The following is a 22,106-nucleotide window of genomic DNA, read 5'->3' as shown; positions in this document are numbered from 1 at the left end:
AAAAATGTTTTCCACAAGTGATTTATGAACTTAGACAAATAACATTTGTCACTGTTTGATTTTAACAATTGTAGACTGTAGGCTGGTGTGCAACAGCATGCAGGACACTGTCTGCAGTCCTGAACACAGCCAGGCATGCAAGATCTAGGGGTCCTAGCATGCATGGCCCTATCTGCATGTAAATGTGCAACCAAGACCACTATCATCTAATGTATTCTGCGTACATTTTTAAGAGCTCCCTCACTTGCACCACCTGCTGGTCAGATAGATTAGGGCAATCAAAATGGAAAACCACTGGATGCAGAATTGTCAATGGTGGAGAATGATGGCACCCTTTACTAATCCAGTCACAGGTTCAGCTTATTTGTTGTCTGACACAAGAACTGGGTGACGTGACCAAAGCTCACTGCATTATTTTACTATGTTCATACCACCTGGAAGCACATTTCCTATTGTCCAAATTATGCTGCATATAACCAATATAGGGTATTGTCGAAACATTGGCTCCCTTCAAGGTCAGCCACCCACATCATTTTAAAGTAGCTTGTCCTTTACACTCAGTTTTCCCTCAATAAGGTATTGTTATACTGTCTAACACTGAACCTCGGGATGGCCAGGCAGTGCAGCTACGCTATTGTTTTGGTTACTATTTGCAAATCCAATTTGGGGTGGTCAGCAAAGTGTCAGCTGAAATCATCAGGCATCGTCTTGATCTGCAACACAACCAGGAGGACTTTGGACAGGGACAGCAATGAGTCTTTCAAGCCTGGTACTCCGGAAGTGTGGGCCAAGACCTCTTGTCCTCCTAAGTTTAAACAGGGCAGGTGACAGGGAAAATTTTGAAAGTGCATTCCTTAGATCTACAATGATTTACAGTGGAGAAGAACTGATCCTACTCCCCCGGCACAATAATATGGCAGTGTAAGACCTTGGGACTGAGACGGGGGGTCCAGTGAGACTGTGGTCCTATCCAGGGGAGGCCCCAGACAGGGCCCAACAGGCAGCAAATCAATCCACCTACATTGCTAGGCATCAACCAAAAGGACACCCACCAACTGCAACCATCCTGAAATGAGTATTGCCAGCAGAGTTCAACCCAATTGCACGTAACAGGGTTGTATCTCCTTCCATTCACACAGAAGGGACTATCTGTAGTGAAATTAGCACTAGAACTGCTTCAGTCCCACAGATGACCACACAGAAGACCCCACACACAGCACACCAGAAATGCAGTAACACAGTCCAGAGGTAGAGGGGAAATGGTGTGTACGACCACACAATCTGCCCAGGGATCCATCCAAGAGTTGAATAAGACCCAGTGCCAACTGAAATGTATGCATAGAGTTGGGGTAAAATGTTTTTCCTGGCCGTTGAGGGACAATATATTTGGTGTGCTGACCCTCATTCCTCCCCCAGAGAACGTTACCTCACACCACACTGCTATCACAAGAGAGGTATGGGATACTCCGGCCAGCAACCAAAATTGAATCTGAACATTACAACGTCAGCTTTCTAAAATAATCATCAGTTCATGATCATTTTTGAAATTCTCATTCATTTTAATGCCAGGTTGTCGGCCTAGTGTAACATTACCATTTTTTATGTTTAGTCCATTGAATATGTGATCGGTCCAATGTTTATTTTTTATCATTCCTACTTATCTTTCTTTGAAAAGATGTATAAAATATTATTAATCAACATTCCTGTGGTTCTGGATATTTATTTTCAACATTTTTGTCACAATCAAAAGTAATGTTATCCATTCAAATCTGTTACTCTAATTTCAACACATTTACCATATCGTTTTTATTAAAATATTTTTTTATGATTTTTCTCAGCTCACAAGGGTTTAACCTATTGTTGTTTTAACAGTTTGAATGATTATATGCATAACATATTTGAAAATAAATACTCAAATTAGTAAAAAATTTTTTTGAAATGTTGGGCAGGATAGATTTCAAAAGTTGCTTGAATTGATACAAGTTAGGTATTATCTGAAATGAAATGAGTATTCAATGGGTATGTGACTTTCTTTGCTTAATTGTAAAGTACTTACTAAATAATATTTTAAAATATGCTTTTTTCAGTTTCCTGAATAAAACAGCTCATAAAAAGTGTACCTTCTATGCCTGAACTGGACGAATCAAATTATTTGACAATTTATTACCTGTTTTTCTTAAATACATAACAGAAAATGGTAAAATAAAGTGTTAAAAAATTTAAATTGTGCCTAAAAGTGCCAAAAATGTACCCCTGTACTAAAATTTTTGTGACCACAAAAGCAAGCATTCGATTTTTGGTAATCGTGCATTACCGCTCTTTTATCCTAATGGATGAGTAAAGCTTAACTTTAGGAGTTATAATTTTTTTATGATCACAAAACAATGTAGCTCCTTTGTTTGCCCAATAGAGGGGGCAATGCAGACAAATGTTTTTGGTCAGTAGGAAAGATTACCCCTTAACCATGTTGACCCCCTTCCCCATGTTTGTTAAATTATTCAACAAAAGCAAGTAAAGTTAAAAAAAAATTTGCAATGTGTTATGGAAATGACAGATGTAGGAAAAAGTTTCTCTCTTCAACAGAGCTGGTGTCTTTTGTCAAAGTTTGTTTAATGACAGAAATTATGATGGAAAATTTGAAGAATAACTTTGAATGTTCACCTATGCAATGTACACAATGCTATCATGTAACTAATGTCTCTTCACAAGACACAAATATACATAGACAAGCTCAGACGTGCACACATGCATGCCACAAATATTGCAACAAAAGTGGAATTTAACATCCCAGTGCGTGTACAACAATGTTTTTCTAATGTACTCTAATTTATGTTGTCAGACATTGACCAAGCAAGTGCTAAAAAAGCTACAAAGCCGGCTCGAAAAACATGTTTGTACCCATCCAACCTGCTTTTGAGTAGTCAAAAGAATATTTTTCTCTGATTAGATACAACTTTATTGACATTGAACAGTACGAGTACAGTAAAACAAAAGTACAACGCAAACAGTACGTGGTATGGATGTGAATGGTCTCTGATGATGCCTCGCACCCTATGCAGACACCGCTTGTGCTGGAGGTCTATGATGGCTGGGAGCTGGGCACCAGTGATGTGCTGGGCACCACCTGTTGCAAGGCCTTCTGGTCAGTCACGGAGCATCCGCCAAAGCACACTGTGGCACAGTTAGTCCGAATGCTCTCTGTTGTGCAGCTGTGTGTGATAGCAGCGGGCAAAGACTTCTAATAATTGAGCCTAACTAACCAAATACTGCAACTTTTTTCTAACGAACAGCAGAGAAACAAATGGTATCCATAAATGATTTGCGTATGTAGGAACCTGTCCATAAACTCAAAAAGCAGAAGTATCCCTTTAAAGTGTGAGTACGATATCGGTTACTATAGCTTACAGCGATGCCTTATATTCTACTAAATGCAATGGCAAAATCAATCACTTCAAGATCAGGTCTACTCATACTTTTATTTCTAGTAATGCAAAAATAACCATGGTCAGCAATATACATTTTCTTTACACTTTGGGTTGACATGGTCATCAAAACACAATATTAATGCAAAACTACACAATCAAGTCAAAATCCAATCGGAGTGAAACAAATTACTTTGATTTTAGATGTCAGCTCTGAGCTCTCTTGCCAACACCTGTGTTTTATACACAATTAAAAATGGGAAATAGAAAATGCTTCAGCAACACCTTTATAACTCCTCAAAACCTTGCTCTTTCAAGTACTGTAAGTAATTTGGCAGAAAATGCATTGTCACATCATATTGCAGTCCATGGCAGTATTGCTCAGTGTGTGTTATGCACATAACCTTATATACAAAGCATGCCCTTAAGTTCTCAAAGGGGTCAATACGTTACATTGTAAGACAATCACATTAAATGCCTAATCCAAAAATAATATCCTTAGCCCAGGGCAAAAAATTCATCAATTTGCATTGTACAATTTCTTTTTAATAATCTATTAATAATTTGTACAATGCAAATTGACCAGAACAAAGCCCCAAAAAAGTATATTTGAAAATAATAATTTCGTACCTTGATAGCATTGACACAATCACGTAGTCACTTTTTTTATTCATAGGAACCCATGGGAACCATTTGCTGATGTCTACGATGCTTTGATCCCTTTGTATTTGTCATCTGTAGTATAACATCACAGAGGTTTATCAGGTCGGTTTAAACACGCGTTCAATGATCAGGTAATCTATACAATCTCTGTCATTGGTATACAACTTGAGGTAATAATGTATGAGAAGGGTGGCTCAGGATGTGTTTGAGGGCTATCAATCGTACATTCACCTCTGCTAGATTTTCCCTGTGTTTGGCACCATTTGTACAGTGGCAATTAATGTATGCTATCACTAAATATCTGATTTAGATGTCCAGAGCCCTCTATTTGCATAGCATTCAAAGACTAACAGTACTACTTATGCATAAAGTATACGCTACATTCAATACCGTAAGCTCAACATTCTTGTTAATCAATACCCAACCACTTACATAAATAGAGGGCTCGGAAAAGACCAGCGTACAGTGGAAGTACGTGGCATGGCTGTGCTATCCAATCCCTACAGATGTCTCAACACCCTAGTCGTCGTTTAGTGCACTGTTTTCGACCAGAGCCCTATGCGCTGAAGCTACGGGGAATTGGGTCCCGTGAGACTGACGGGGCATGACGGGACCCGGGGGGGGGGGGGGGCACCCAGAGCCTGGGGTAAGACAGAGTCACAACGGGGGCTGTGAGGAAGGAGGTAGCAGTGGCATGAGGCCTTAAGTTATAGTCTGTGTTTTGGAGCCCTGTTCTGGGCCAAGAAAGAGGTAGAGAAGGACTACACCAAGGTCATAATCCAGACCAGGAAGTGTACACAGAGTCGAATGTATGATTTCCTTTAGAAAACAGCGAAACAGCTAAACTGTTGGAGTAGTTTTGTTCCGGGTCCATTAACTGGTATTTTCATGTGTTTGTGTATCACTATAGTACTCGTATGATACATCCTTAATTTACAAAGGTACGACATCACTGGCTAATCCCCCTCCATCTCATTCTGTTTTCCAGCTAGGCTCCTGTTCTAGGCTCCTTTTCTAGGCTCCTTTTCTAGGATCCTGTTCTAGGATCCTGTTCTAGGATCCTGTTCTAGGTTGCTGTGTGTCCCAGACCCTCTTCCTCACTGGCCGGGGACGTACGGCCAGCTGATGGAGCTCCCGGACAGCTGCATGTCCCTGATGAGGGTCTCGATGGGTGTCTTGCCCACCAGGCGCATAAAGAACAGCTGGGAGATGAGGTTAGCGGGCACGGCCCTGAGGGCGGGCAGGCGGAGGAGCAGGCGGCCGAAGCGCTGTGGCTGACCCGGGTACTGCATCCTCTCGTACTCCGTCAGAGCCACCTGGGCCTTCTCCTGCAGAGACTCCACGTGGACCGGATCGGTCAAACCGCAGGCGTCTGGAAAGCACAACAGCGCATTCAAAGACAGACGTTAGCACGGATTTGAGGGGTAACCTGAAGTGCAGGGTTGGTCAGAGCAGTAGTGTGGAATAGCAAGGAAATGCAGAAAAGAGAATATATGCTGACATCAATGTGACATGGAAAGGTCAGTTGTGAAGGTAAATATCATACAGAGAGCAATATCACGCTTTAACATTCACGCTTTAACACAAATGTTGACCTACAGATTAATCGGCATGACTCATTATGTGTAGATTTGAATAATAGTCATGTATTTTTCTGGGAGTAAAATTAACACTCACTCCAAACACCTAAGCCGTGTCCCGTATCCCACTTCCTCCAATCTCTTTTCTAATGTGAATGCTAAGTAAAAAAAATGCTTCCTATGAATTAGTTCAGCAACAGTATTCCTAGGGATTGTGAAGTATGGTGGGCAACAATGTATCAATATTTCAATAGTGACATGTTGAAAACAGAGCCAAAGGTTCCCAGACAGTGATTACCTCTGAACATTAAAACCAGTAGGGCTGAGAATTTTGCTTCCATGATCTAGTGATTTTGGTTAGAAACAAGAACACCCGATCCAGTACACCTACCTGGAGAGAAGAGGGCAATGGCCTTGAGGCAGCTGTACTCTGCAGAGTCCACCTGAAGCCGAGTCAGCTTATCCACCTGGTCCTGGAACACCCTAACCTGGTCCATGAAAGACACCACCCTCTCCGCCGACATGGGCGATGAGTGGAAGCCGGCCGCGGCCAGCAGAGGAGCCATGTGTAGAGGCAGGGCGGATTGGGCCGCATTCAGAATAAACAGCTCACTCCAGCTCAGCCTCAACAGAGCCACCTGCTCTGAGACGGGCAGCTCGGGGAAGTAGGGGATGTTCCTGGCCCACTCGATGGTGCTGAAGAGGAGACGTGCCGCCATCTCGCAGATGTTGTCGATGCCCATGACAGAGCCTCCTCCGGCACTCTGCATCTGCTGCTGGCCGTACTGGGGGCCATAGCGGCTGCTGGGGTAGGGCTCGGCGCGCAGCAGCTGGGAAATGAGCTCCGACACCGGCTGGCCATTAAAGAAGTCACTTCCTACTGGGCCAGCTCCGGTAGAACCACCTCCACCAACCAGAGAAGTTGGACTGATGCCTGAATGGGATGGAGGAATGCGTCCACGCTGGACTGCTGGAGGGAAGAGAGAGATAGGGAAGAAAGGAGAGGACCAGGGAGAGAAAAGGCTTTGTAGAGGTTCAAGAGGCTAAGGTAAAACACAACGCTGGCAAGCTAGCGTTCAGCATTGAGCATAACATGTTTTTGAGAGAAAGGTATCCTGGTGGAAGACCGTTCCCCAACACATTTTGACTGTTCTTTCAAGGTTCTCTGAATGTTTAATTAGGTTGTGTGAATTGTATTCAGAAATCAAGTCCACAACATTTCTTCTTAAACAGTGTTACATTTGGCAGCTATTTATGTCTTTTTTGTTAGCAGTCTGCTAAAACTCCAGGTAACAGTCCTACTGAAGTTAGACAAGGCTTTTTGAAGGTAAAAAGTAAAAAATAAAAGTTTAAACAATTAATTATTTAACTGACAAAATGCAAATCCTAAAATGAAAGACTAAAATGTACTTTTGGTCATGTTTCTGTGATTTTCTTGATTCACAAATAATACATTTTTAAGCTAACCTCCCATTATGTGTAGACTCAAAAAGCATTGTCAAACAACAGAAGGGGCTGTTATTGAATGATTTAACACACCGATAAAATTTGTTTGGATTTGTTTGCCATCCAAAGTTTGGATGGCAATGCAGGACCATTCTCCTAATGTTGAGCTAATACTCACATAACTGCTTTTTTGTAAAACAAAGGCTCCAATGCGACACAAAATATGTGCTGTAGTAAAGTAAATGAACTAATGTAGATACAATGAACTAGACTGGGCTAGATGTTAGCATAACCGGCTAGATCGAATCCCCAAGCTGGCAAGGAAAAAAAAAAGAAAATCTGTCATTTGGTCCATTAGCATGGAGGTTAAACCTAATGATCCTATAGGTCTGGTGGTGACAGCTCTCTGCACTGTTCCAATTAGGAGAGTTGGGGTTACATGCTGAAGCGAAATCTCAATGGGCCTTGTGTAACAAATAACCTTCAGTTTTTTATATCCTTTAACTGATCTGTGTAGGTCAACAACCATCTGTCTTCTTTCAGCTAACAGCTCTTTGATTTTACCAACAGGGATGGATGACAAAGGGATTTTACATGCGTGCAACCTCATATTTATACCCCAGGGAAGCAGGAGAAAGGCAACAATACTATTCTTGGAGATAAAGAACTAAAAAGCATAGAATTTCCAAACAGACACTACTTTGTTTGGTAACAATATTTTGAAACCTACATTCTGGAGAAAAATCAAGGTACACAATAAAATGCTTTTGAGTAAGAGATATTGTGTTCTAATCAGTATATAGCTCCCCCTTATGTGTGAGACTGATGTTTCCCCTATACTGGTTGATTAGTTGTCACTGGCATAAATTACGAAGATACGCCCCGCTCGAGCGAGCTGTGTGCACAAATGTAACTTGAGCGCAAAATGTCCATCCTGTTAGTATTCAACTAACAGGGTGGACACCAACCTGACAAGGTGGACATGTTTAGTAATGATGACAACATTTGTTGCCATATGCAGTGTTTCCCCTATATGCAAAAAGCTCCAACAAGAGACAGACCTTTGAAAACGTATTAGCCAGTAATAGGCTTACTAGTATCTACTAACTTACTATATGGAAGAGTCATAAGAGCTGAGCAATTGCTAGCAAGACTGAACTGCACTGCCAACGTTATTTCATTTCATGGCACAACAGCGTACATTTTTCTTTCATTCGTGAATGGCAATGATACAATAACTATCAATATAGGTGACAATAACTGACGTTTTCGTCAAGTGAAAAGATGAGAAAATTGTGGAATCCACTAGAAATAATAAATAAATGATGTTGCTCTCAATAGATTTGAACTTAGGTCTTCGATATAAGAGGCACTGTCCTTAATCACTACCCCACAGCATTACACGTTTCAGCAGTCGCTAGACTCCTTTGAGGTTTGTGTTAAACTGACTAACGTTTCTTATTACGTTCACCTCCACCATAGCGTCTATGAACTGTATTGTTTTGCCACTGACCGTTTTAACAGCTTATTATCCAGTAATAGGCTTAGTATCTACTAACTTACTGGAATAGTCATAAGAATTGAGCAATTGCTAGCGAGACTGAAAATAATATAATCGTATACAGTTTCAGTTAAGGCTAACGTAACTACTGAATGTTGTCGGCAGCAAATATGTTTGTCTATCCTGACCCAAAACACATGCACGGACGCATACTTCGAAAATCCACCAGAAACAGTCGTAATATAATCGTAAACTGCCAGGGAAGTTTTCGTCTATACAGAACAATTCATAGTGCGTGCTTAATGTTTCTACCGAAATATTCAAACTTGGCGTGGTGTTAATGCGTGACAAAATGATCTAATGTCAACACGCTATACTGACAACCCGGCAACCTTATAGCTCCGTGGCGTGGTGGTTAAAAACATAGCCTCTCACGTGGGAGACCCAGGTTCAAATCAAGCGTGCCGCACAAGCCCTGAAAAGTGAAGCCAAAACGTCTCGATCGCCCCCTGGTGAGTGGTCCCAGTATAGGTCATAAACCCCGCCCTCCCCATGTTATTCAATGGGACGCGAGATCAACTAAACAATTAAATTACCCTTCAAATATATTTTTTCCGAAGCTGGTTCCTGTCATTTACTGTAGTTTGTATCACGCTAATGTAAATTCAAGAGTTTGTTTTTAAAATAAGTTTGTTTTTAGTTAGTTATTTAATGCTCTAAAAACGGTGGTGTGACGTCGTGATTCACAGCTGTGATTGACAGCTATCTGAGCCGAGGAGCCACTGAATCTTCGGAGGACTGAGGAGATTGGAACTTTACATTTAATCTCTAAATTTCTATAATTGATATAATTTCACACGGACATAATGGGTTGTTCTGCAGTACATTGTGCTAACCGATCTGGCATTTCCAATCGATCTTTGAATTTTTTCGGTAAGTTAAATTTATAAGCTATTTAATTAGTAAATAAATGTAATGGGCTAGCTAACGTTAGCTAAAAGACAACAAGCCTCGTTAATAGCCATGTTAATAGCTAGCAGGTGATCGTTAGCTAGAAGTTACCAATTATTTTTGTATTAGGCCTATTCTAAATTAAGGTTAAACATGATGTAAGTTAGGCTATAACATATCGTCTAGGTTTAACAAGCAAAGGTTGTACTGTACTTGGACTTGCGATTGATTACGGTATGCGCATTCTGCGAGGGAGAGTGAGGGCGGGGCACAGGGGTGGGGCCGTTGATTTCGCGGCTTTACGGCTTTACTTCCTTCTCGCTACTGCGCATAACTACTGCGCAGAACTGGCCCCAAGATCGCTATCTGCGCAGACGCAAGGCCAAGATGTCAGCGCCGTATCAGGACACTGGTGGCTTCATTTTTCACCAATGGAAAAGAGCGAAAGGGCGTCGTCCATTATTTATACAGTCTATGGTTCAAATGGGTTGGAGTGAGTGACGCGCCTTAAAAAAGTGGACCACATATGCTCATTGGGGTGACACGCGTTAAGTTGACGGACACAACGCATGCCCGTCTGTGTGCGTGACGCATGTCACCTGGAAAGGACACTAGATAGCAGGGGCATGTGCTCTTCACAGGTTGAGCCTTACTTGTGCACGTGCCTGTATTAATGGCCAAACGAGGCTTCATTAACGTTATTTTAGCAGCAGGATATTATGTTGGCAGCACTCAGATTTTCTTTATCACAAAAAAGCCATCACTGATATTTATAAGGAAATATAGTTAACAATCTAATCTGTGAAAAAGAACAGACAAGAACAACATTGGAACGGAGAGTAAACATAAAATGACAGACTAGATTGACGGACTAGACTAGAGAAGGGCTGCCCGATTAATCAGAATCATATTGAAATCGCAATTTGAAAAAAAATTCAACCGCAGAAAGCTGCGATTTTGGCATTCAATTTTTACGCTCAATTAATATTATTATTTTGCCAACTTCGCTATAATCATATTCGTATTTCTATACAATTCAGGCCTATTCGGTGTTGATTTTTGAATGTGTTTGTCCACTTAAAAACAATAATAAATATTAGTATAAAGGTTGGAGTCTGGCAAGCGAACCGCACGATCGTGTCTGTCAACACATACATACAGTTTGCATACCATGGCAGAAATTGTGAAATTTTGGGACAGATTTAGAAAATATGATTATAAAAATTTTTTTATTTTATTTAAGGATAGTGTTCATATGAAGCCATTTATTATCACAATTGTTTGGCTCCTTTTTAAACATAATAACAGAAATCACCCAAATGGCCCTGATCAAACGTTTACATACCCATGAATGTTTGGCCTTGTTACAGACACACACAGGTGAAAATGGCAATTAAAAGTGAATTTCCCACACCTGTGGCTTTTTAAATTGCAATAAGTGTCTGGGCATAAAAACTCAATGGCCCTCATTTATCAAAAGTGCGTACACCAAATTTCCAGCGTACACCTGGCGTACACCCAAAACCACGGTGACTTTGAGATTTATCAATATGGACGTTGGCGTACGGCACTCTCAAATCCTACGCCAGCTCAGGAGGTGGTGTACGCACGTTTTAAATTAGTGCGGAAATGCGCAGAAAAACTAAAAGATATGATATATTATGACCCACTGTAAAAAAAAAAACAACAACTTAATAATTACAAACTTCAGTGTTTATTTTTGTGCAACATGGACTTCAATGTTTAATTTGTGTGACTTTACCAAAGCATTTGTTTTATATGTATTCCTTCAGATGCGAGCCTGTGCGCTTTACATGACGTTTCAGGGTTTGGCCCGGCAGTTGCGCACGGACTGGGTTCAGTAATGAAAGGTCTTTTAATGACCAAAATATAATTCAGACTGACAAAATAATAAAAATGACATTCTTCTTCTTTTAAATAATAATAATAATAATAATAGAAATAATAATAATAGCGACATTCTTCTTCTAAATAACAATAAACGTCATTAATAATAAATATCATAAAATAATAAGACGAATATTACAAATTGTCATGCAATTATTAATGTGAATGAATGGTACTCCACATCACATCATCATCTTTTATTCCGCTTTTTAAACTGCCAAATAAAACAATTTTATTTCTTTCTACCTCCCTGGTGATCGTCTCAATCTCCACGTCAGAGAAGTTTCTCCTTTTTGCCGTCATCCGTGTGTCCATGGCGTAAAATGAGGGCGTGGGGGAAGCGGAGACTTGAATATATAGGGGCGTGTTAATCTAATGACGATCGTTTTCAACCGCAGCATTTATCTACTGCAATCGATCTCCTCTTTTAAAGTTACGCACAGCTTCATAAATCAGGCGGTGAGAGGAGTGTAAGCAAAATCTTACGCCAACATATACGCCCGTTTCTACGCAAGAATGATAAATGAGGGCCAATAAGAGCAGAAGAGAACGAGCAAAATTGACAATATACTTTTTCTTCTACTGCAATCGATCTCCTCTTTTGTTCACAAATGTTCTTCTCTTTCTTCCTTTCTTTCTTTTTACCTTTCCACCTCATCTTCTACACTCTCCTTGCTTCACACTTTTTACTTTAATAATCTTTAATAATAAATAGTACACTATTAGATAAAATACTTTGGTTAACAGATTCCCATTGCTTGCCTCATTTCTGTATTTTATCTCAAAAACATTGTAATAATAAATTGGCAGGCTCTGTAATCATATCTTTACCTTTCCTCCTCATTTCTCCTTCAATCTTCTTCCTATCTAGTCTTCCTCCTCTCCTTCCTCTCCACTCTAACAGAAAATATTATGCTAATGTTATTAATGATTATCCAAGATTTTTAAATATATTTTCAAAATACTTATGTCAAATCATTAAAATTGTAAATCTACAAATACATATTTTCATAATAAATACTGCATTCATTTAAAATGATCATATTTTCCAAATAGTCCGTCCACTGCATGTTATATGTGAAAGTTTTTTAACCTAGACAGTAGCTAGGTAACCTCTACATAGCTAACGTTAGCTAGAATAACCTATTTTAAACCTTATAGAACAGATCATCTGTCTATGTAATAATAATACACTGTGACATTATAACATCACTAGCTAGTATTTAAAACGATTGAAACCTGTGTTGAAAAGACGTTTGAGGCGATGTTGTGCATTCACTTGACACTTGCTATCTCCGGACCGAGTTTCCCACAGCAGTCTTCTCTAAAACTAGCGTACGCAAGTCATTAGCAGAAGAGTGACTGAAGCTACTATAGCGAGCAGCCCCCTCTGTTGGCCAAAAACAAGCACAGTGCGATTGAGACGTCAACCGGTAGTCTCTGTTGCCCGGAGTTTTTTGCCACGTAAAATATTATTTTCACTCTTTTTAACGCACAGTTAAAAACGGGGACGTTTCTGGTGACAACTCCGGCCGGGGACATGCCACCAAAAACGGCGACTGTCATCGGAAGACGGGGACGTCTGGTCAGCCTATATAAAATGCTGTTGCTGAGAACGGGTAACACGGATCTTGCATAATGCTTTCGTTGTGACGTACGACTTAAGACTCCACACTCAGGTGATATGCATGGGAGACCTACCAACACCGCGCTGCAGAAGTCATGTGATTAATTCCCTAGCAATTCATTGATGCCGCGCTCCTCTAGAGCTATTCGTTAGTATTTTAGGATAAAACATGTATTTACAACAATGGGTGGGCTGCCACTGGTGGTCGAAGTACTTAGAGAGAAGGCAGACTGCATAAAGATAGGGCAAATATGGATAGAGCTACGCTGGTTTTACAAAATGTATAGCCACAGAAGGTGAATGTATTTGAATTTATAACTCTACAAAGGCTAAGAACCTCTGAGACAGTTCCCATCCCTAAACCATAAGATAAATAGGTTATGTTGCTGTGATGTTGCTGTAGTTTACTTTGAAAATATGTAAATATTTGGACAAAATGATCGTGGAATATTTTGTCCCTGGTTATATTGGCAGGGGCATTTTTTTGAAAATGATATTTTGCTGCTGTTATTTATGGAATGTTTAGATTGGCAGTATCTCCGCCTACAGGCACCTTCTGACTGACAGAGCTGTTGTGCAACAGGTAAGATAGGGTAGTTACCTTCTTTGCGCATGCCAACACGAAAGCATTTCTTTAGTCGACAGTATTGGCACTGGTTGCGGTGATGCTGGTCTATTTGGCATTCTCGATTCGACCTGCACAACAACAACAAAAAAAAATATATTAAACATAAAACTTACAATACAATACATACAATGTATTATCATGGTGGGATTCCATTTTCACTTATTTTTTGGTCTCTTGCTGTGCCTTTTGTTCTGTCCCCCCAGCCCCGCTGACCTCTATGAGGAATGTCCTGTGTGAGTCGACTGGTCTGATGCTATCAAAGCCATGACCTTTGTAAATCATTAGCCTACTACACAACCTTGTAGCTTTACTTTCATGGCGGAGAGGGCCAACATTTTAGAGGCCCTTCCCATTCCACACCTCAACAGTAATTGTCCAATAGCGGATAAAAAACGCAACCCTGCGAAACTTACTGCAGACTACACCAGTGTCCTGCACATAACTGTCTGATAGGAGGATCCTCATTGTCATTTATTTAAGTGAGTGTTCTTTTGTTAGGACCGAGTAAGGCATTCGTTGGAGGTTGTACAATTTTGTTCCTTTAACAGGAACGTTGACCTTCTAATGTTGACCTTCTAACATTGTAAAGCATCGTCACATGGGTGACCTTCAGCAGTGTGAATGAAAATGGTGGCTGCTGAGGCAGTTTAAAAGGAGTCATATGCTGAAACATAAATACATGGTTTGGTGGAGAGCAGACAGAATACAAATGCTGTTTGTTTATCTATGTAGTCAGGTCTGTAAAGCTTTCAAAAAATTTCTTCTTGTATTGTATGAGGTGCAATTTATGAAACATGTTCAGAGTATTGCAGCTAAACATCTGAGCCATGTTAAAATAAGTGGAAATTAAATAGGAACTGGTAAGCTTATTTGCCTGAGTAATAAGCTACAGGACACAATTAGTCCAATGAAGCATATTTGAGAAAACATGCTGCTTTCCCCCCCATTTGGGTAAACACTTCAGCCCAATGAATCTAAACATACATTCTTGCTGCACAAGACTAATATTTACTCATCCCTGACACCCTGAAATCAGTTTGGCTGTTTCAGGTGAATATGGCTCAGTAAACACTAAACAAAGACTCACATTCCTCTGGAATATGATATGTTAATCCTGTAAGATACTGTTCAGGAGTGTGATATGTTAGTGCTGTCAGATACTCTTCAGGAGTGTGATATGGCAGTGCTGTAAGATATTCCTTAGGAGTGGTATATGGTAGTTCTGTAAGATATTACTCAGGAGTGTGATATGGTAGTGCTATAAATCTTTTGTTAACGTTTAACTAGGTGGCACTGAGAAAAGCACAATAATATTGTTCTGATTTCTTTGTCTGTTTTCACTGTGTATATCATATTTAATGCACTTAAAATAAAGCTGCAGTCGAGTGGAATCCCCAAGGGAAATATTACCTAACAAACATGTTGATATCGCCGCAAAGGGCAGAATAGGAATTGTAGGGAACTGTAACAGAAGCCTAAATACGGAGTAACCTTGCACATTCAATTAAGCATTCCTTGTATGTTTTCACTTGAACACATTTCATTCAGAACAGCTTTACCAACCTGCAGGAGTAGTTGAGATTCCTTCTGATGCTCCTCTTGAAGAAACTCTTACAGCCCTCGCAGGTGAACACGCCATAGTGTTTCCCACTGGATTTGTCCCCACAAACCACACAGTCCACCACGCACACCTTGTCCTCATCTCCCACCTCCACGTCACTGGCGGCCTGGGGAGATCCCTCCTCCTCGTCCCCTCGCAGGTAAGCTTTCTCCCCCCCGAGTCCATTGGTTTCCCCGTTTGGGTTGCCCCATCCCCCGCTCACCATGGCCATATCTGAGCCACACAGTTGACACACACACGCTCACGTTCTCTTACACACTCTGGTTACTCACCGAGTGATCAGCTGTATTCTCTGAAAATCCTCAGCTATGATAATTTAGTTACCAACCATGCTAAAGTGTTGTTGGTTTTAAGTGAGCTTCCAGCAAAATTAGCTGATTTATTCGTCTCTGCCAAATGAACCAAAGGTTCTTATTGCTGCTTTTTCCCTACCGTGACACTGTCCTCTGATCTCTCCTTTTCTTCTCATTCAATCCTCGGTTTTTCTGTTACCCTAAGTCAATGACACCTCCTGAAAGTTCTGACACAACGAGTGGTTCAGAGTTCAGAAGAGAGAAAAGGGTGCAGCCTACCCTTTCACAGGAAACAATAAATTACACTTAGAGGCTCAGAATCGCTCTCTCTCTCTCAGAAAAAACACCAACTCTTCTGCTTGGTGGCGGAGGGTCTGTGAGGGGTTAAAGAGAGCCCCTCGGAAGAGAAATACCTCTTCACTTTTCTGTCCTCTCCTCACACCAGACACATTTCTCCCTTGAGTAGCAGAGCAGGAAGAAAAGCACCACTCTCCTTCAAAATGCCCAACCTACTTTACCCTACTTACAAACTAGTTGGACCAGTTCTGGGCTGTGTGTAGACAGTGTAATCTATCAACCTGACAGGTTGCAACTCTTTTTAACCTCACGGTTAGAAACACAAATACTAATAACGGTAGACAACTCAAGAAGATGTTTAGAGAATCTTGAAAAATGGAATGTTGTCGTTCAACCCAAATGGTCCAGTTAGTTAGCCTTTGATCTTTCTCTAAAAGCTGAACTACTAAAATAAGACTGTTGTGTTCACAGCATACTCATACTCACATCCCCAAACTTTTATAAACAGCATTTTTGCTTTCACTATCTTTGCAGAAATACACTATCCCCACAGACAGATAATACTCAGATGGCAATTCCAGAGAACGATGAGACTGAATGTAAATGCTCTCTATTTTAACCCCAAATGATAAACAGGCACAGCTCCCTCAGGTCCCGCTAGTCTGTAAAAGTTCAAAGTGCAGTGACGTCCCTTCTCTTGCTCTTTTCGTGTCTCTGTAGCTTGTTGTGAAACAGCGTCTGTTTCTTGTTCCTCTCCTGATCCCAGAGATGTGGCTTCAAGAGTTCAAACGACCAGGAAAAAAAAAGTGAAAACAGAGTTTTAAAAAGGAGGGAAACCCTCTGTCTATTAGTCTTTAGAATCCTCTTATCAATCCTCCCCTTGTCCCTCTCTCTTCTCTCTCTTTCTCTGTCTCCCTCTCTTGTTTTGTCAGTGCTTGTCCATCCAGCAGTAATGACTTCGGGCCTCTCTGCATTCCCGTAAGCGGAGTCACGGTGTACAATTGCAGTTATTTATTGTTTTCTCCCCTTCTTCCTCCTCTCCCCTGGCTCCGGCTCGAATAAATTAGGCAAACCAACGTAGGAAAAACATAGTCATAGACGATAGCCAAAGCTAGCTGCTTCTGTAGGGAGCAGCCTAATGGCTCTTCTGCTGCTCTTCTTTCTCACTGCCTCTCTCCCTCCCTCCTTTTGCCCAGTGAGTGAGTGTGTGTCTGTGTGCTCAGGGATTTGACACTGCTATTCAAGCCCTCTGGTTGCCATGGCACTCCGTGCCTTATAAGGCCATTGGAGTCAAAGAGCAGAGAGTGGGCTGTGGAGGGAGCTACACTGGAGATCTCTCTCTCTCTCTCTCTGGCTCTCTCTATCCTTCACACACACACACACACTTTTAAAAAGAATGCAGCTGCCTGCTCACCCCCTTCTCTAACTAAGCCCTGACCCCAGGCCTGCCTTCCAGCACTAGGGATTTAACCCGGACACCGCCATTAGACAAAGGGGGTCTGATGGCCAACACACCAGGCGTATGGCAGAGCTTTTTTTTACTTGAGTTTCATATTCTTCTTTCCAATCTGCCTGGCTGACTTCCTCTGACTTTGTTGACCTCAAAATAGCAGACAAGGGTTTGTTGTTGTTGAGGAACTTGGTTAACCTATTTACAGTCAACTGTCATGTGCCAGAGAACGCGCATGACATCATCACGTTTTATTACATATCTGTGTGTGTTCAAGCTGCAGACTTTCAGTTTTTTCTAGCTAGCTCACCAGGTTCACCTAAACCACAGGTGAAAATCATATTTAGATCTAATTATATTTTTTACATTTACCAGACACTCTCATCGAAGCCACTTGACCAACAGATACAACCAAGGTTACTAACGCAAGGAACAGCGATAACCCCTTATTTCTTCCTACCTGAAACACTAAGAGCAACCTCATTTCCTTGTGGTTACAATATGATGAAATATTCGACATGGCTTCCCAAATTTCTTAATTATATTGGGCAACACTTTTTTTTAACGTTTCTGTTTGAAAAAAGTCATGGTCTTTTATAACCAATCAGATCAGCTACTTTGCCCCAGATCTGAATAAGTCGTAAGCACAGCCAGAGTAACCTGTCATTTGGGTTACTTTTGTGTGTTATTAGAAATGATTCAGCAAATGTCTCATGACGCAACATTTTATAAAAGACATTTATGTTTTATCCCATTACATTATGCAATGACAGATGCAAGTCAGACTGGAAATGTCTTTTGGCACTAGAGCCGGCACTACATATATGCAATGCATATTTGAATTGGGTCCCTATTGGTCGGGGGTGCCCCAGCGATCGGAGGCCCCCTAGTGGTCCAGGGCCCTATGCGACTGCTTATGTCTAAACCCGGCCCTGATCATATGATTAATACTTAAGATGAGGGTGGACCCTTCCTTTGACCGATTTTATAAACACTCTATGAAAAAAATTGCTGCATAGATCCTTTTTAAAAGGGTCCTTTAAATGTGTTGCGAGTCACTGAGATCTTTTCTTCTAACCGTGCAAAACACAAAAATGGGGCCAGCCTAGAAGTGGTATATAGGACCTTTTATCATGATGATATATTTTGGTGTGAAAGCACCAACATTTAAGATCCTCTGTATCCCTAATTCACTTGTATGTTTTTATGGTTTATTGTACATTTGCAGCGAGGTATAGCATCAAGCAACTTCAAATCATATTAACCACATCGACAGGGCTTTTGGTTTGATAGGATGTTTAATTGATCTGAACACAGCTAACCTAAGCTGTGTTAAGCTCAATTAAAGCTTTTTCAATTAAGGCCGTGTGTGTGTGTGTGTGCGTGCGCGTGTGGGTGGGTATGTGTGTAATGCTGTACTCTGAAGTCCTCAAAAGTATAGTTAGGTTAAGAGTTAAGGGGATAGGGTTTGAGTTATAATTTATGTTTAGGGTTAGAATTAGGGTTAGGGATTACTGATTAGGTTTAGGAGTTTTAGATTTAGTTTTAGGGCTTTGGTATTAAGGTAAGGTTTAGGGTTATGGTTAGAGTTAGTTTTACAGATAGGGGTAAAGGACAATCTGACTATTTTGGCATAAAATAAAGTGTGTGTGTTTTCATTATTGGGCAGAGATATGTACCCTGACTTGGAGAAGCGAATGCATTAGGCTGTTTTGTTTCTTTAGATTCTCTGGAGCTTTGGGGTGGCTATTTGAAGGAGTGGCTTGTGGGAGGGTGCCTGCGCATGCACTTTTATTATATTTTTGCTTTTATGTGTGTGTGCATGTTTCAATGTTGTACTATACTTGTGTGGACCAAAAATACCCAAAATGACAGTAAAACAAGAAAGAATATACCTTGTGGGGTCTTTTAGTCCCCTTAGGGAAAAAGGCTTAGAATTAGGAATAAGGTAAACATTACAATTGTGGTTACGGTTTGAATTACAGTTGGGGGTTAGGAGTTAGTTGATAGGTTGAGGCGTTAGAGTTTTAGGTTACGGTTGGAGTTCAATAAAGGTTAGGTGCTGGGGCTAAACATCAAGGATTAGGGAGAATAAGATTTGTAATGGTATTTTTGTTTGGTGCCCCATATTTTCTAGTCTACATGAAGATATAATATGCTTGTGTGAGAGACTGTGTGTGTGTCCATTGATCTTTGAACTGCAGGTTAGGAATGCGGCTCTCCGCATGGAGTCTGCTGAAGCAGGGTCTGTACATTCTCAACACAGCCAGAAGCCCATTGCAGGGAGGAGATTCTCAAACAGCTTGCCTCCACTTACACTGTGTTGACCTGACCCCCATACATAAAATTCTCACACACACACACACATATATATATATACATATATATATATATATATATATATATATATATATATATATATATATATATACACACACACACACACATGCATATTTGCAGTCAGAGGCTGGTGATAATAATTAAATATCTACCTTAATAGTAAGATCTGACTCTTTCTGGATCTTTAGTGGATCAGATAAAAAGATCTGTAGTTTCCCAAAACATTCTGCACATGTGTATTGTCCTTGATAGAGAACTGGCTACATATACATGGCAATCATTCAAAAATGTTTGCCGAATCAGTGTCTGCAAGATAATGATCACTTAATGATCACAGTAATCTAGTCTACATAACAGAACAGAATATAGCAGTGTAATGACGTAATTACTTCACAACACTCCCACATTTTCTCTCATATGGTCAAAACACAACAGCGCAAGCAAAAAACTCAAACATTCGTTGTACCTGCATGAACATTTCAACAGTTTTGTGTTGCTCTGGGTTGTCACTTTTTCCTGAATTAAATATGGTCCTTTGTTCTGGATCTTATTAGAATGCTGAATCAGATTCATACATAATTATGTATTTCTCCCCTCTAGATTGAATGTACAGAAAAAAGGAGTCATGATTGTTTTTAGTAAACACTCTCTTTGTTCATCATTTAAATGAACCACATGGATTTTTATGCTTGTGAAAATCAATGAGTAAAGGGAGATGTGGGTGTTGCAGTGTGTTGCAGTGTGTCAAGCGTCTCAAATAGATCCAAGTTCTATTTAAGTACCTGGCAGCACGGATGCTAATTGATGTGTGCAAATAGTTTGAATGAAATTACATGTACGTATGTGTCAGTTTATTTTGCAACACTTAACCCTGTGTCTGTTCTTGTTTACATGTAATAGAAATCCCTTTCCAAGACCCAACTGCCCTGTCTCTCTTTAATATTGTAAGCCCTCTCAGCCTGCTGGCAGCTCGGACATCACAGGAAACAAAAATTGGATTGATGTCTTAATCTAATGGACTATCAAGTTTTCCACAACAACCTAACTACACCCTTTTTTATTCCCTTTTCAATTTGATCTAAAACTTTGATTAAAACTTAAAGCAGGCTATTCCTTGATAGAGGTAGTGAATATATAAATAAAAGACTGCTTAATTCAGTGCACTTCTGTGATTGATCCAGGTCCAGTAGATTGTATTGTGGGTGTGAAGGAATTTGGCCTGTGGGTTTAAAGTTGAACCCTGTTTGTGGACTGGCTCTGTGACTGGGTGGACAGCAACACATGACTCCCAGCGAGGCTCGCCTATTAATGCTACTAACCTTTGACGCACAAGTCATTATCTCGCTCTCTATTTCTATCTCACGCGCTTCCGTTCTCTAATTCTGTAACTCTAGCATTCTCTTTCTATCCTGCTCTTTCTTGCTCTCATTCGCTCCCTTTCTTTTTCTGCCTTACTATTTATGTCTCTCTTCTTTCACAATCTCTTATTCTCTTCCCCCTCACTCTCTCCCTTTCCTTAATTCATACTCTCTCATTATATATCACTCTTCCTTCATTCTCACTCTCTCATTCTGTCCTCCTCTTCCTTAATTATCACTCTCTAATTTTTTCCTCCTCTCAGATTCACAGGGCCTTTGACCTCGAGTGGAATGATGGAGCAGCAGAAAATAAACAGAGCAGTGGATCCTGATTTAGAAAACATCTGCTGGGGGTGGGGGGGAACATTTAACTCAACACTGTCGGTCCATTTCCCACCTCCCTGCCTTATCCCTCCCTTCTCCCTCTCTCCCCAAGACCTGCCATAGGCTTGTGGGAAACTACACATTTGGTGCATTTGTTCATTTAAATTAGTTCTTTTTCAAAATTATGTCAATAATAGAATAGTGTCTGTGTGTGTTTCTGACTTAACTATAACAAGGAAAAAAAAATCCAATATCACGTTCTGGTACCAACCACTCCCTCATTTGGAGCACAGACACCTGTTTGTTGTTGCTGCTTCTCACCATTGTCCCTCATGCCTCTGTAACATTTCTATTATAGTGTGTAGTTTCTGTTTTTGTTACTACTTAGTTCTTTTAATAAAAGTCTAAGGTCTTGCATGTGTCCTGGCTACAGCGTTACACCCAAACTGTTTACTCAGAAATATTGACAAATTAGGGCATTTTCACCTGTCACCATTCTGAATAATTTTTTGTTTAATATTTACATTACTGGATGACTTTTGTTAAAGAGAGAATTTGGGAGGTTTCTCCTTCTAGTGTCCATGAGGGGAATTGCAGAGACATTGTATTTACAGCTTTTAATGGCCTTAGCAATTACCTACATAATAACTTTTTAATTACAATGTTTGTAATTAAAAAGTAGAACAGGCTGTTTTTA

The 22,106-nt window shown here is 40.5% G+C and overlaps 1 protein-coding gene across 2 annotated transcripts; it reads right to left on the bottom strand.

Moving 5' to 3' along the window:
* Positions 1-3,457: 3,457 nt before the first annotated feature.
* Positions 3,458-19,682, bottom strand: nr2f6b (nuclear receptor subfamily 2, group F, member 6b). 2 transcript variants are annotated; one of them, XM_010872563.5, is made up of 4 exons: positions 15,290-19,682; positions 13,700-13,794; positions 6,057-6,632; positions 3,458-5,457 (listed from the first exon to the last, which is right to left on the bottom strand). In XM_010872563.5, exons 1-4 carry the CDS (start codon positions 15,556-15,558, stop codon positions 5,183-5,185), a joined length of 1,215 nt encoding a protein of 404 aa, XP_010870865.1. In that variant the 5' UTR covers positions 15,559-19,682; the 3' UTR covers positions 3,458-5,182. The 2 variants fall into 2 exon arrangements, with proteins under 2 accessions (XP_010870865.1, XP_010870864.1); XM_010872562.5 differs by having other exon boundaries at positions 6,057-6,635; positions 15,290-19,679.
* Positions 19,683-22,106: the final 2,424 nt, after the last annotated feature.

The sequence above is a fragment of the Esox lucius genome, chromosome 8, assembly GCF_011004845.1.
Source record: "Esox lucius isolate fEsoLuc1 chromosome 8, fEsoLuc1.pri, whole genome shotgun sequence".
Lineage (NCBI taxonomy): Eukaryota > Metazoa > Chordata > Actinopteri > Esociformes > Esocidae > Esox > Esox lucius.
This window is presented reverse-complemented; position numbering and strand designations above follow the sequence as displayed.